We start from the raw sequence: 16,008 nt of genomic DNA on the forward strand, positions 1-16,008 counted from the left end.
AAGGAGGAGCCAGAGCTGTTAAAGATTTAAAAAGCAATCAGATTTGTGCTGGCTGATAATCCACCAATACACTGGCTGTGTGAGAACAGGATTGAGGGCAGGGGGGATGAGGGAACAGAAATATGGGGACACTTTTTTTTTTTTTTTAACCTAACTCAAAATTTTTTTTTACTATTTACAAACTTAAAGCCACACATATTCTTATGACCTGGATTAACTCTCTCCAGAGAGAACCTCCCTTAAATCATCTGCATTTTGTAGTTCCTATGTATGTGAGGATGTATGTGGATTATATCTCAAAGTGTTATAAAACTGTTTTCATTTTTCAATTAATTTGATTTTTCACTTATAAATTTAGTCCAAGGCAGGTTTGGTTTGTTTGTCTAAGACAAGTTATCACTATGTGGCCTTGGCCGGCCTGTAGACCAGGCTGACTTCCAACACATAGAGATCCCACTTGCCTCTGCCTCAAGTGCTGCAATAAAAGAAACAACTACATATTTTACCAGTATTTATACCATAACTCACTTATCTCTTTGCATCATCATGAATATATGAATTTCTTTTTTTTTAAAGATTTTATTATGTATATAACATTCTGCTTCCATTTATATCTGCACACCAGAAGAGGGCACCAGATCTCATAGCAGATGGTTGTGAGCCACCATGTGGTTGCTGGGAATTGAACTCAGGACCTCTGGAAGAGCAGTCAGTGCTCTTAACCTCTGAGCCATCTCTCCAGCCCCCAAATATATGAATTTCTTAAGTCAGTTACACCAAGAAAAATTTTTGTTCCTGCAACTTAGAAATAGAATTGCTGCATAAAGACTATACAATTTAGTAACTTGTTCAAGTAGGATAATATATGAAAATGTATAAAAGCATTCTCTCTGCGACATGGAAATCCAACCAAGGACCTCCCCCATGGCATTTTTTTTTTAACACTGATCTGTGTTTGTGAGTATACATGTGTGAGGATATTAGAGAACACATAGGAGCTGTTCTCTCCTTCCACCATTCAGCCCCTCAAGCACTAGAGACTGAAGGCATACAGGGACAGGCATCTTTCCTGAACTTTGCTTGTGTAGTACTAGACATGGCAGGTACATCCCACTTCTTACTTTTTGCTTTTAATTGTTTACTTTTTATTTGAGACAGAGTCTCTTGTTGCCTAAGTTGACCTAGAACTTGCTATGTAGCCAGTGAAAATTGTGATCCTCCTACTTCCACCTCCCCAGTGCTGGGATTAAGGGTGTGTCTGCTTTTATCTAATTTTTTAGTTTAGATCTTCTTGTCTGCTATTGGACTCTTTTAATCATGTGTTTAAAGGGTGGGGAGGGATGCACTTGCATACCTGCAGAATTGAATCTTTCCTTCCACCTTTATGTGGATTCTGGGGATCAAATTCAGGTATCAGGATTTGCCTTAAGGACCTTTACTTACTGAACCCTCTTATATTTTTTATTTGTTTTTTTTTTTTTTTTTTTTTTTTTTTTTGGATACAGGACCTTCATATGTAGCTCAGGATAGCCTGGAATTGGGATGTATATAGACCAGGATAGACTAGAACTCAGAACTCCCCTGTTTTAGATTTCCAAGTGCTAAGAATTATTTATGAGGCTTCCTTATTATTCTCATTTGGGATGTTCTTTTTGTCATGTCACCCATTTTCTTCTATGAGGTTGTTTGTCTAGTTAATTTGTTTATTTTTGCTTTCTGGGCATCTAACCTAGGGCCTTGTGTGTATGGCAGGCAAGGACTCTTATCACCAAGCTATATCTCTGTAGAGATGATTTGTAATAACTCTGTTAAACTACATAGTAATCCTTCAAAATACTTTTTTTTCAGAAATTGTTTAAAAGTCCTTTATTATTTTATTTCTTCCTAGTAATTTTTTATTTTTTTGCTTGAAAAGTATATGTTATTTCATGCTGTCATGTTTCTATGAAAAGAACTTGCTGTTCTTCCCAGTATTGGGTCTTATTGTTCAAAATAACAGAAGTCTAAAGGAAAGATGTTTTTCTTTAATTAGATAACTTACAGTAGTATTTTTTCCAAATGTCAGGATAAGGTGAAAGAAAAGTAGTTTTATAGTTTCTTAGGAAATAAATTTATAAAACATTGGAATATTTTTCTTTGACTTATAAAAAATTTAAGATACATAAATATCAAAAGAAAAATAAGGATTATGCTCTCAAGTTGCTTACAGTAAAGAATAAAAGAATAATTATCTGATGATAATAAAAGGTTCAGTGGAAGTGTGATTATAATGACTAACATAGCTAGCAGGATGTTTTTCTGTGGGTATGATGGAGCTGGCTTAAAAGGAAGAAGTAGGGTTCAGTAAAAGTAAAGCTTTGTAAGTCTGGAGTCCACAGGGAAAGAAGACTGGAAACCTATTTAAAAACCACCTGGAGAGACCACACAGCTAGTGGGTATGGGGCCTGGAGGCTGGTGGGCTATCCCAAATTGAAGTTCTTTCCTTGGGTTAAAATCTGAAATACATGTAAAACACTATTTTAACATAGTAATATGATCTTAAAGTTACCCTTTTCAAAAGCAGATTGATAGCCACATCTGGTTGAAATAGTCATTTAATTTGGAGGTTTTAAAAAAGTAGCTCTGCCTGGAATTCTGCTGCTTAAACTGTCTGGTGAACTGAGAACAGCTCTCTCCATACCTTACCCTCTGCCTCAGGCAGTTAAGTACCTCCTCTGGTGGTAGTTATTGTAGAGCTGTGGTGTGTCCTGACAACTTAAGCTGTTTGCTGTGGAGTCCTGTTGTGTATGCTGTAGCTGTTTTTCCTTTTCTACACCTTTTTCCTGGAATTAGTAATTGTCTTCATGTGTCCATAGTTAATGTTTACTTTTCTTGAAGTCTTTTAGTTGTAAAACTAAAGACACTAGGTTTACGAAGGAGCTGTATGGTGTTTGCATTGTATGTGCTTCCATGTCTGTATCGTTCACAATTTTAGTGTATGTGCTGCCGAAGCTAGCACAGTGTTTCCATATCTGTATTTGGTGTTTCAATTATAATGTGCAATATTTTAAATAACTAGTAGCTATTTTAACTGTGTTTAACTTTAATGTTCTTAGAATATTAAGCAATAGAATATTTGATAAAACTTAGGAGATTGAATTATTTGTACTTTGCTAAAATAATTACTTGTGTTTTGAATGCTCAGTTTAAAAAAAAAAAAACACTCAAAGTCTGCCTCAGCGGTGTCTGGCACTGTTGTGTAATGTCTGTAGGGATAGTCATCTGATACCTTAGGTACCACTTACTGATCCAAAACACTTGTTGTATGTCATAAATGATTGCTTTCTCCTGCTAGATCAGCTCCTTATAAAATAACAGTAAGTTTAAAAAGCTCCAAGCATTGCTTTATTTTAATGTGTTTTTTAAACTTTATGTTAAAATCTAGCTTTAAAAATTATTTTGAAATGAAAATTGAATGTATTGTATGCAACATGCTTTGAAATATGTATAAAAAGATAATGTGTTTCAACATTTTCTAATTAATGTCCAGAGGGCTTTACTAAATACCACCATTAATTTTACTATAAGTTGTTGGGAGTGTCTTTTCCTGGCTATCACTTTCACCGCTGGTTTTGTAGTGGCAGAGATGCTGAGATTCCTGAGAAGAACACTTGGCCGCCGGTCTATGCGAAAACATGCTGAAAAGGAGCGACTCCGAGAGGCACAGCGTGCTGCCACACACATTCCTGCAGCTGGAGATGCCAAGTCCATCATCACATGCAGGGTGTCCCTTCTGGATGGTACAGATGTTAGTGTGGACTTGCCGGTAAGTAGGCTTCTCTTAGCTGCCAGTTGTGTGTGAGATCACTATTGTCTGTGCTTCCTTGGGGTAGGTGAGATAGGGTGAGTATGGATCAGGCTCTGAAGTATTCAGTTATGTGGGCTAGGACCTGCATTTAGTGGCAATTGCAAGAAACATCGAATGATGGACAGTTATTGGTGTGAATTAACTCTGTGCGTGTCTGTGCATGTGCACACACTTGTGTTTTTATAGACAGGATCTCACTGTGTAGCTCAGGTGGCCTTGTACTTGTGATCATCCTGCCTCAGCCATCAAGTGTGAGAGTACAGGTGTGTGCCATGTCAGGCTTAATTTCAGAACTATTTACAGATACCAAATCTCTTCTGTCTTTGTTCTGTTTCAGAGACTTCACAAAACTATAAGTTATGTGATTTTTGACATAAGCTTCATTGAATGTTTCTCGATGTCTGCTGTCCCTATAGACTTTTTACTAAAATTCGGTTTGAAAAGTCTGTTTAGAAAACTGATAGCTCACTGTGGCTACAGTATGTAGTTGAATAAATTCTGAAAGGCCTTAAATTCAGAAGTTTAAACTGAAGAATTGGATAGTTTGTTCAGGTTCAAGCTTTCTTGGTTTACATTGGTGGTAGTGGTTTGTTTTATTATTATTATTATTATTATTATTATTATTATTATTATTATTATTTTGAGACAAGGTTTCAGTATGCATCCTAGGCTTTCATGAAACTCATGATCCTCCTGCCTCAACCTCCTGAGTACTGGATCACAGGTATGTTCACCATTCCCAACTCTCTTGAAATGTTTGCAAATCCTCATTGTGTGTTTGTTATCTAGGTGGACATTGGACTGCACATTTTTAGAGTTTTTGATTCTGTGCACTTTAAAGTATCTAAATTTTCTTCCTGTAAGGGCTTGTTGAGGGTTTGTGAGCTATTCCAAAATGAGATACTTAGTAAGGATAGTTTTAATATTTATTTTTTATTTGATAAGAATCTTGAAGGGTTTTGTGAGTCCATTTACTATTAGATATGTAGTAAAAAGCATGAGATTGCTGTGTGAGAGCCTAAGGAAAAAATTTATTACCTAATATTTGAAGTATGAAGTCTTAGGGTTGTTGATGGGTAGGCTGATAATAAGAATTTTTAGAGAAGCGTTTCTAAAGGGCAGTGTGGTGTGGAGGAGAAAGGGTATTGGCTTTAAAAGAAGTAGACCAAGTGTTTAGTGACTGGCCAAAATAGTGATACATTAATTGGATCTAGACATGTTAGGGGACAACTGCAGTGACACAGCCACAGTTTTAGATTGATTTCTTTTGGAGCAAAAAACATGACCTTAAAAAAAATTTAGAATCAATTTTTTTAAAATCTTTTATTTTTTATATGTGTACTTGTGTGACTGTGTCCACATGAGTGCAGCTGCTCATCAAGGCCGGGAGAGGGCATTATATCTACTGTAGCTGGAGTTACTGGTAGTTATGACATGAGCAATGTGGGTGCTGGGAACTGAACTCAGGCCCTCTAGAAGAGCATCAAGCACTCTTAAACCCAGAGCCGCCTCTCCAGCACCACATGTATTTATTTTCATATGTGTGAGTGTTTTGCCTACATTTGTGGTCAGTTGAGTCTTGATAAGGGCACCAAGAGTATTCAACAGAATAGTTTTTCTTTCTCCCCAACAAATGGTAATATGTACATGAAAAAGAATAAAGTTGAATTCTTTCTTCATACTAGATATAAAAATTAAGGTAGCTCAAAGACATAAATATAAGAACCAAAACGGTGCTGGAGAGATGGCTCAGAGGTTAAGAGCACTGGCTGCTCCTCCAAAGGTCCTGTGATCAATTCCCAACAACCACATGTGGCTCACAACCATCCATTAAACCTCTGGCCTTCAGGGATACATGCAGACAGAATACTGTATACATAATAAATAGATATTTTTTTTAAAAAAAAGAACTAAAACTGTAAAATCTTTAGAAGGAAATGTAGGAATATTTATTTTCTTAGATAATGGCATCAATATAATGAATAACAAAAAAGAAAAATCAGGCAAATTGGACTTAATCAAAATTAAAAATGTGTGCCCTTCAAAAGGTACCACTTAGAAAGATAAAAGACCGTACAACATAACATAAAGTGCTTCAAAAATTATATATCTGACAAAGAACTTGTATCTAGAATATATAAAGAACTGTTACAGTACAATAAAAAGATAACCCAATTTAAAAATAAGCAAAATATCCAAGTAGACTTTTTGTTTATTTTTGTTTTTTGAGACAGAGTTTCTTTTTGTAGCCCTTGCTGTTCTAGAACTTGTTCTGTAGTCCAGGCTGATCTCAAACTCACAGATTTGCCTGCCTCTGCCTCCTGAGTGCTGGGATTAAAGGCAGTGTTCTATGGAAGTCTAGATTTATGGAGAGCTGTAGAAATGAAAAGGTAGATTAGTGGTTGCTTGGGAACTAATAGAGGAGGTAGAAATTAATAGCCATAGGATATGGAATATCTTTTAGAGGTAATGAAAATATTCTGAAATCAACTCTGATGGTTATACATAACTATTGTATGTTCTAAAATCCATTTAATTACATATTGGTGTTGTTTTTGAGACAGTATTTCTCTATGTAGAACTAGCTGGCCTGAAACTCACTATATAGATCCGCCTAGCCTCAAACTCACAGACATTGCCTGTGTCTTCCTCTCAAATGCTGAGAGTAAAGGCCTGTACCCCCACACCTAGCCTAAATCACATACTTTTAATGGGTGAATGGGATATGAGTTACATTTCAATTAAGCTTTTTTGTTTTTAACTTCCGCCCCACAAAAAATAGAGCATTTTGTGTGTGTATGTGTCTTGTTTTACTGCATATAGGTTTTGGGTTATTTTGTTGTTTTGTAGCCAGGGGATATGTTTAAAATGACATTTAGTTGTAATTATGATGATAGTCTTGATTTGGAACAGGGGGGAATAAACTAGAAAGCGCTAAAGCAGTGTAGGTATAAGGGTATGTGAGATTGCAGAAAAGGAAATTCTTAGCACACGAATATGGTGAGGCCAAGGAACAAGGATGAGTAATGAGCACACTGTTAGACTGGGTCATATTCATGGTGTGGAAAATTATAGTCAACTGTTACAGAGAGGGTAAATAATGGAAGTGGAGAAAAGCACATGGAAGGTAAGTGTGTTTGGTAGCCAGGTTTTAGAAAATAAAGGAAGTCTCAGTGGTAGTTAAGTTGTTTTGAATTTTCTGTAGGCCCTTGAACATAGTAGCTACTCTTTTTAATGACCTCCTCCTCTGGAGGAGCAGCCAGTGCTCTTAACCTCTAAGCCATCTCTCCAGCACCCAGTTTTAGTTCTTATGTTTATGTCTTTGAGTTATCTTAATTTTTTTCATATTTAAACCATAACAGATATAGAGTTTTATTGCTTAGATTTTCACATGTCCTGATCAGTAGTATGCCTACTCGTGCCTCTTTGAAACTTTTAGTTTGTGTTAACTAAGAAAGGGACAGCTTATGGGGCTTGAGAGATGGCTCAGTAACATAAAGTACTGAGAAATTTTGCAAAGGACCCAGGTTTGGTTCTCGACAATGACCTTGCATCTCATTTACCACCCCATGACCATTTACCACTCCAGTTCTAGGAGTCTGACACCCTCTTCTAACTTCCAGGATCACCAGGTATGCTTGTGGTACACACCCATACATTTTTTTATGTTTATGGAAACATTCATAAACATAAAATAGAAGTAAATAGATCTTTAAAAATTAAAAAAAAAAAAAAAACATGTCTGAGACAGGATCTCTCACTAAACCTGGAACTTGTTTCAGCTTTTCCACAAAGGCCCTAGGGCTTGGTAGGGGTGGTGTAGGCCTTTAATCCCAGCACTCAGAAGGCAGAAGCAGGCAGATCTTTATGACTTTGAGGCCAGCCTGGTTTACAGAATGAGTTCCAAGACAGCACTACACAAAAGAAACCCTGTCTCAAAAAACAAAATAAAAAAATAAAACAAACAAAGGAAAAAAAAAAAAAAAAGAAAGGCCCTGGGATCCATCTATCTCCAGTTCCTAGCACTGGAGTTACAGATAATAGTGGCTACTCTTAACATATTAGTTGTTTGAGCAAGTGAAAAGTTTCTGTACCCTGATAAGCCTCTCCACTGTCTCAGCGATCAAAATCAGACCAAATCAAACAAATTAGAAAAAGTGAGAGACTTTGAAACCCTCAGTCCTAAATGGGATGTCTTCACCAAACCCCTCGCCCTCAAGGTATCTGTGGAGGAAAGAGGTAGTGAATGACTCCAAACACTGTCTTCAAGACCCAGCAGGACTAATGTGGCATGCGCATATGAAGAACTCACAGATACTGGCAGCATGCATAAGACCTACACTAGTTCAAGCCAGGCAGAGTCCCAGCACTGAGAGGGGAAGTGGTCATGAGGCTCCACCCCTAACCAAAAAGGTATTTCTAATTGCAGACAGCTAACAAAGAACAAATCAGTTTTTCAATGGATTGTTGTTGGTCATATTAACTATTCTCCAGGAGACATCCCATGTCCAGGAGTAGTGGGCCAACATAAAACAAACTGCATTGTTTTGTTTGTTTTTTTGTTTTTCATTTTGGCATATTTCGTCTCACAAGTGTTTTTGTTTTGCTATTATTTTGTAGTGTTTTTTGTTGTTTGAGGTGAAGAATAAACAAAATTGGGTGGGAAAGTTTTGGAAAGGAGGTGGGGGGAGGGGAAAACATGATCAAAATATAGTGTATGAAAGTTGAAAAAATAAAAATGTAATTAAGCGATCTAAAAGAAAAGAAAGCCCTACAAACATGCCTATAGGAGGCATTTTCTCTTCTCAGATATGTCTAGGTTTGTGTCAACTTGACAACAACCAACAGCCAGCACAAATGCATTGATTTCTGATTAGCCAGAACCAAGAGTTGATGAGATTCAAACAAGACATTATCAGAGAAAGGAGTGCATTCTCTGTTGTCTGAGGTGTGACATACTGACAGAGACACAGTTGTAAGAGTAAGCAAGGTGTACTTAGGAAGATTTTTTTTTATTCCAGTTTGTACTTTAATGTGTAAATAATGACTAACAAGAGATTTTGAAGAACAGGATGATGATTCTATTTAATAATTTTACATCCATGAGTAGCTGTGTCACTTGATCATCTGACTCTGGTTTGTCTCCAGTCTGTTGCTTTCCTGCGTGCCACCAAAGACAAAGACTATCATTACCTCCCTTTTTTCTGTATTTTGTTTTTACATAGGCTGGCAGAACTGCATTTTTTTCTTTTAGGCTCAGTTTGAAACATAAAACCCCTGAAGTTATTGGTACTTTGAGGCAGAACTAACAAGCTGCAGTCCTTTTGTGTCTCATTTGTTAGGTTTAAACTGGGGTTCTTGGCAAAGACAATTGAGATTACTCTGACATTATTATGAACCAGTTTTTTTCTTGCAGGCTGTATTATGAAAGTTTTTTAGAATATTCATGCTATTCTAGCAACCAGATTATTTAAAGAAATTCTGTTTTAGATTGTGCTGTGGTAGCACACACCTTTAATCCCAGCTCTTGGGAGGCAGAGGTGGGTGGATCTCCATGTGTTTGAGGCCAGCTGGTCTGTAGAGTGAGTTCCAGGATAGCCAAGGTAGTTACACAGAAAACCCTGGAAAGGAGGGGGGGGGGGGCTTAGATCAGCTTTTTTTTTTTTTTTTTTTTTTCCCCCGAGACAGGGTTTGCTCTGTGGCTTTGGAGGCTGTCCTGGAACTAGCTCTTGTAGAACAGACTGGTCTCGAACTCACAGAGATCTGCCTGCCTCTGCCTCCAGAGTGCTGGGATTAAAGCCGTGCGCCACCACCACCTGACAGATCAGCTTCTTATTAAAGAAGGTCAAATACATGACTTTGAAAGGCTATTACTCTGTCCACCTGCAGAATCCATTCTCTGATCTAGAACACAGGTACCACATTTCAGAAGGCTGGAAATGATGCTTGGACAGAAGGAGGCGGAATGCCATTTTAAAGGCTATATTCTTTTGTTTTTTAAACAAATGTGGAATGTTGATGGAATGTGAAATTAAATACAGAAGTGTACCTAAGTATTTATGTAATAGAAGTTGGGCACATTGGTGCATTGGGAGGTAGGGAGGAGATCATGGGTTCTCTTTTTGATGATGGCTCACTAGCTAAGAGTGTGTAATGCAGGGGTTCATTACTGTATACTTAATAAATAAATCTTTAAAAAAAAATACAAATAAAAAGTGTGTGTACTGATGCTGTAGAGGACCCACATCAGAGAGCTGGCAACAGCCTGTGACTCCAGCACCAGAGGTCCAGTTTCTCCACACACACCTGCACTTACATGCGCACACACCCACTGCACCACACACACAATTAAAGAATATATCTTAAATTTTTTTTAAAGTTTAAAACCAACTATTTTGTCATGCCCAGTAAACTACCATTCACTGCCTTCCTGCCACCTCCATCTGTTTATAGACTACATTCAGATGGACAGCTTGGTTTTTTACTTGCCTGTGTAGTTTAGGTTTTTGTGAGCTAAGAATCCAACACTTACTTACCATTCTTCCTCTTCTTGCTCATTCTGATCTTGGCTTGATTTCTTCTTGATATGCCTAAACTCCTTTCTCCCACTGTTAAGTAAGGACTTTGTATTTCTGTAGATAATTGTGTGCTTTACTCATATTTCATTGAAATTTTCCTTGCGTAAAAGCCTTCCTACTTGAATACTATCTCTCATTTATTCTTCATCTTGTTCCTTATACCCTTTAACACTATTATAACTATTTTCTTGTTAAAATATAAGCCTCTTGAAGACAAGTGCCTTTTGTTTTCCTTTGTAGTTGGCTAGGGCAGCACCTAGAATATTATAAATACTCTATTAATATTTGTTAAATAAATCAAGGAAATTAGGAACAATATTTGAAATGGATCTTTAACATAGAATAGATTCATCCCTAGATGAAGTTAAAATCATTCTCAAACCCAAATTTATTAATGAGACTTTTGGCTCTTAGGGGACAAGAAAGGAATTTCTGATTTACTGCCATAAGACTAGCCCTTGAAACCTAGGAAGTAAATGGAAAAATTGGCAAGAGTTCTGGTTCATCCCTACATCCCCACCACCACTACCAATCTTTGTTGCTCTCCCTATCTCTTCCCCTCCCCCTTATCTGTTTCTCTCCCTCCCATCCTGGAGTGGATGTGGGGTTATCCTGGCTGCAGACTGGAGTGGATGTGGAAAGAAAGATAATTGAGGGAAAAGGTATTTTGAATGTAGGTCTTATTCTCTCTCTCTCTCTCTCTCTCTCTCTCTCTCTCTCTCTCTCTCTCTCTCACACACACACACACACACACACACACACACACACACACACACACACACACACCTTCCTTGTGTTCTTGATCATTAGTATGTGCCCTCTGAGTGGTATGGTAGCAATGACTCTGCCATTTTGTGTAATTGTAAGAATAAACCCTAGTGCCACTGCCTGAAATGTTCTGTCAGTTACAAAAGAAACTTGGGACAAATGGCTATCTGTAGTGCCTATTACCATTCCAAAAGGCATGCTGGCCTCCAGGGCCCCTCTGTATCACATGTACCTGTTAAGAGTCCATGCTGGCATCCTGACTCTTCTCACCCCATCCCATACCCTAAATTTCTTCAGCCATGGACTTTTGGTCTCCTTTCCCTGCACTCTTTGTCTTCATCTCTTCCCCCCTCCCCCACACCTCTCTCATGGTCAAGTCCAGTCTGTTGGCCTTGTTCAGTCCACTACTCTCTCTGTTCTATATTATCCAGATGCCTCTCTCTGGCTGTACTCTCCCTTACATATTCCACTTAGCCATACCTTGGAGCAGTCGTGTTATCAGTTTACATATTCTCTGCCTCTAAAATTCCCACTCCAAGAATCCCCTTACCTGGCTGCATTGCTGACCTTAGGAATTGTTTGTTGAAAGTGAAGCCATTGACTGGTTTTGTGGTTCTTGGGGCTCTCTTCTCTAGGGTCCTCCCCAGCCCCCATCAGAGCTAAATTGGAACAGTCATGGGCTTTAGGGTTAGATTTTTTTTCTTTTTATATTTAATCTGGAGACAATAAATTACATTCCTGAAGTTCAGAGACAAAAGACAGAAGTATCTCGGAAGTTCAAGACAATAAAAACATTACAGAGAATACTTAGGCAAATACAGATGAAATAGAAAAGTCCTAATAAGTTTTCTAAAAGATCTGGGAAGGTTAACAATGTGAAATAAAGCTTGTTTGAGAAGAGTCCAGTGGAATATCAGGTGGGAAAAGCATGTTTAAATAAGAAATACACTTTAAATAAATAAATAATACAGCTGATGAAATTGGAATCAATTAGCATCAAAAAGAAATTGGTATGGGGCATGGTGGTACTAACCTTTAATCTCAGCTCTCTAGAGACAGGCAGAGAGGCAGGCTGATCTCTGAGCTCTTGTGGTCTACAGAGTGAATTCCAGGACAGCCAAGGCTACCCATCTCGGGGGAAAAAAAAGAAGCAGAAAAAAAAGAAAGAAGAAATTGGTGAGGTCATAATTTGGGAATCTCCCCATTGGAGGAAAAGACGAATTAGAGATTAAAAAATAAGTAGAAGACTAAAAGAAATACCTTTTTCTCCCTAAGATCAGAAATAGACAGTGACCCTGCTTAAGCCACTTACTGTTCATCTTCTTGCTATTTCAGAAAAAAGCCAAAGGACAAGAACTGTTTGATCAAATTATGTATCACCTGGACTTGATTGAAAGTGACTATTTTGGTCTGAGATTTATGGATTCAGCCCAAGTAGCTGTGAGTATCTTTTGGAAGTTCTCTTATGACAGATGAAATGGCAATTTTCAGATCATGGCCTAAGTACTTGAAGGCTAACAGATACTTAATGCATTCTTTACTTGTGTCATTTCCTGTGGCCTGAAACATGCACTCCTCTTAGTTCCATCTGTGATTGGTTAAGATGTGGTCTTGTTCTTCAGCCTTGGCTGGCTTAGAACTGGCAATCTTATCTTGCCTAAGCCTTACAAGTGCTAGGATTATAGTTGGGTACCACCATACCTGGCTCTCCTTGCATTACAGACACCTGGAATTCTTTTTTTAAAAAAGATCTGGTCTTAACCTGACTTACTAGAGCAACATTTTTGAAGATGAAGTTTGGAAATCTGTATTTTTAACAAATGCTGTCTAGGGTGTTATGAACCACTGTGTAACTGAAAGAATGCTAACACTGGACTTTTAGATGCCCTTAGGTAAATGATGTTAATTTATAAAGTAAGTAGACTAGCATATCTCTAAGGTTCCTTTCAGAACTATGATTCTATGGCCATAAAACTACTCTTTGTGCATTTCAGATGAGAGAACAAGAGTATGTAACAGAGGAGAAAGTTGGAAGCTATTCGTAGAACTGAGTGCTATATTGGGATTTAAGTGAGGTGTTTGGAAAAGGTAGACAGTAGCATTGGGATGGATTAGTGGTTATACTTAAAACTAAATATCAAAATTGTTAGGTGATAATTGTAATACTTACTCTTTAATAATTGGAATTGGATCCTTTGCAAGCAGATTAGTTTTTGTTTCAGAAAATTTTGTTTTGTTTTGTTTGGGTCACATGGCAGATGCCTTTGCCCTCTCACAGCTCTTTATTTCCATTTCTTACCATACTTAAGTGAATGAGGATTAAAAAAAATAATAATGCAATTATTACTTGGTTTTAGTCTTAACTCTTGGCTGATATCTGCAGTTACTGGAATTACTATATACTGTATGCATATTTTGCCTTCTGGTCATACAAACTTTTAGTAAAGCTGGAATTTGAATGTTTTTCTTTTAATATGTGGGTATGTATCTCTTTTTATGTGACTGTGTGTCTGCCACATGTGTTCAGGCCAGAAGAGAACATAGGGGTGTTGAAAACCAAACTCTGGTCCTCTGTTAGAGTAGCAAGCAGATCCAAATGATAAGCCCTATAACTTTCAGTCTTTGTTCATTTTCTGGTTTATTCTTCCTACAAAGAATCCAGCTAGGTTTGGAGATTAAGTTTATATTCTTCATTATATCTTTGTTGCAGTAAATACTATAGTGAGTTGAGCTAGGATAATCATTGGTAAGTAAAAGGTATTATATGTAAACTTTGGATAATACTTTTAAGACTTAAATTTTAACTCGTTTGATTTTATGGCATAGTTATTGTAACCCCTTTCAGTTACTTGCTTAGTGGCCACATTCAGTCCCAGAATTAAAATGATATTTAATAAATAGTATATTTTATATGAATATAACAAACTTGATAGATTATGTGTTTTTAGCTAAAGCATACAATATAAACTGAGTTACCCAATGATTTCCTTATATCTTTGTCATATTTACTGTTTTGTTTCAGCAGAATTGGGGGGCAAGATATTAAAGGATCCAAGTATTAACATACTATTGTTTAATCTTGAACATCTGGCATGTTCTTATATCTAAAATTAATGAACCAAAGTTTAATTTATTGGTCACTACCAAGCAGTCCAGAATGTATATGATACCTTTTGAATTATATAGTCATCATGGAGATAACCGAAATTAAGTAGATTAATTAAATTTTATTTTTCTATCTGTATGTATAGACAGTTTGTTCCTTTTATTTATTTATTTTGGAGGGCTTTTTTTAGTTTTTTTGTTTGTTTTTTGTTTTTTTGGTCGAGACAGGGTTTCTCTGTAGCTTTGGAGGCTGTCCTGGACCTCACTCATTAGACCAGGCTGGCCTCAAACTCACAGAGATCTGCCTGCCTCTGCCTCCGGAGTGCTGGAATTAAAGACGTGCAGCACCGCCCGGCCCTTATTACTTATTTTTGAGACAAGGTCTCACCTTGTAGCCCTGGCTCTATAGGACCAGGTTTTATAAACCAAGTTGGCCTTGAATTCACAGAGATTTGCCTCCGTCTCCTAAGTGTCAGGATTAAAGGCATATGTTCTCTTTTATTTCTTGTAGTCTTTTAATACTTGCATACATACATAGTAATTTCATAGTTGAAACAATCATATGCACAGAACAGTCATGAGGATGGTACAAAAACCATTTGTAAGTTGGGAGTAAGATGTCCTATCCTTAAAACTCTTTCATGTAATGTATGCTTTCTGTAAGCAAACATGGTTCATAATTTCATACAACCATCAAACCTAGCAAATCACCACTGAGAAATCATCACCATCTAATCTATAGACTGTTGAAATTATTTTAGTTGAATGAGACTTGTCCCTAGAATATCTTCTGTAGCCACCAAGGTCCAGTTCAGAATCCTGCTTTGCTTATTGTCATGTCTCTGTTGTCGCCTTTAATCTGAGACATTGTGGTTCTGCTGTGTTTTTATTCTCATGGCTGAACCTTTTGAAGAAGCAAGCCAGTTACTTTGTATGCTGTTCCATTCTATGAATTTCCTGAAGTAGGTTCATTTTAGAAAGCAAGTAATTCTGTGTTCCATTCTGTTCACAGGCTGTCATGTAACATCATTGTATTCCTAATTGACTTTGTCTCTTGATGACATAGTGTGTTTTCTAAGCCTCATTTCTAAGTCATTCTCTTTCCCTTTTGAGTTTTTTTCATATATCCCAAACTTACTATGTAGCTGAGTTGGCCTTAACTTGTGATCTTCCTGATTGCACCTCTCAAGTACTGAGATTACAGGTGTGTACCACCATGTCCTGGTTTTCTTTTTTTCCCCCCTTGTAAATTGTTTTGTTAACAGTTTCTCTAAGACTGTTCCCTATCAAGCTATAAATAAACTGATTCCTATTTTATTCGGTGTGTTATTATTGTTTATTTTGACGCTCACATTTTCCCAAGTTTGGCCAATGTTAACTGCTTCAAAATGTCTTCATGTTCACTCAACATGAATGTGTCATTCTTTGGACTGTAACTAACTTTCTGCCCAAGAAAATGTTCCAGGCTTATGTGGTATTTCCATCTCAGTCCTGGAATTAACAAGTTCTTCAGTAAGCTTTGTGATAAGATTTGAAAGCATAAGTTTACAGTTATTTTCTATATAGATATATAGTGGGTGTGATGCAACCTGTATTAAGCCCAATTTGAGTCTGATACTACTAAGATTTTTATAGTGTTTTCACCTTCTCATATTTGTAGTGATAGTTCTCATCTACAGATATGCCTATCAGTATTCGTTGTCTTAAGAG

The 16,008-nt window shown here is 37.1% G+C and overlaps 1 protein-coding gene across 5 annotated transcripts in view; it reads left to right on the plus strand.

The window, feature by feature from the left end:
* Epb41l5 (erythrocyte membrane protein band 4.1 like 5) overlaps positions 1-16,008 on the plus strand; it is a 112,468-nt gene that overhangs the window by 2,048 nt on the left and 94,412 nt on the right. For all 5 annotated transcript variants that reach the window (XM_027417805.2, XM_027417808.2, XM_027417809.2 and 2 more), the window contains exons 2-3: positions 3,618-3,805; positions 12,529-12,633. In XM_027417805.2, the coding sequence (XP_027273606.1) occupies positions 3,626-3,805; positions 12,529-12,633 (285 nt within the window). In that variant the 5' untranslated portion in view covers positions 3,618-3,625. The remainder of the gene's footprint in view (positions 1-3,617; positions 3,806-12,528; positions 12,634-16,008) is intronic.

Source organism: Cricetulus griseus, chromosome 5 (assembly GCF_003668045.3).
Source record: "Cricetulus griseus strain 17A/GY chromosome 5, alternate assembly CriGri-PICRH-1.0, whole genome shotgun sequence".
Classification (NCBI taxonomy): Eukaryota; Metazoa; Chordata; class Mammalia; order Rodentia; family Cricetidae; genus Cricetulus; species Cricetulus griseus.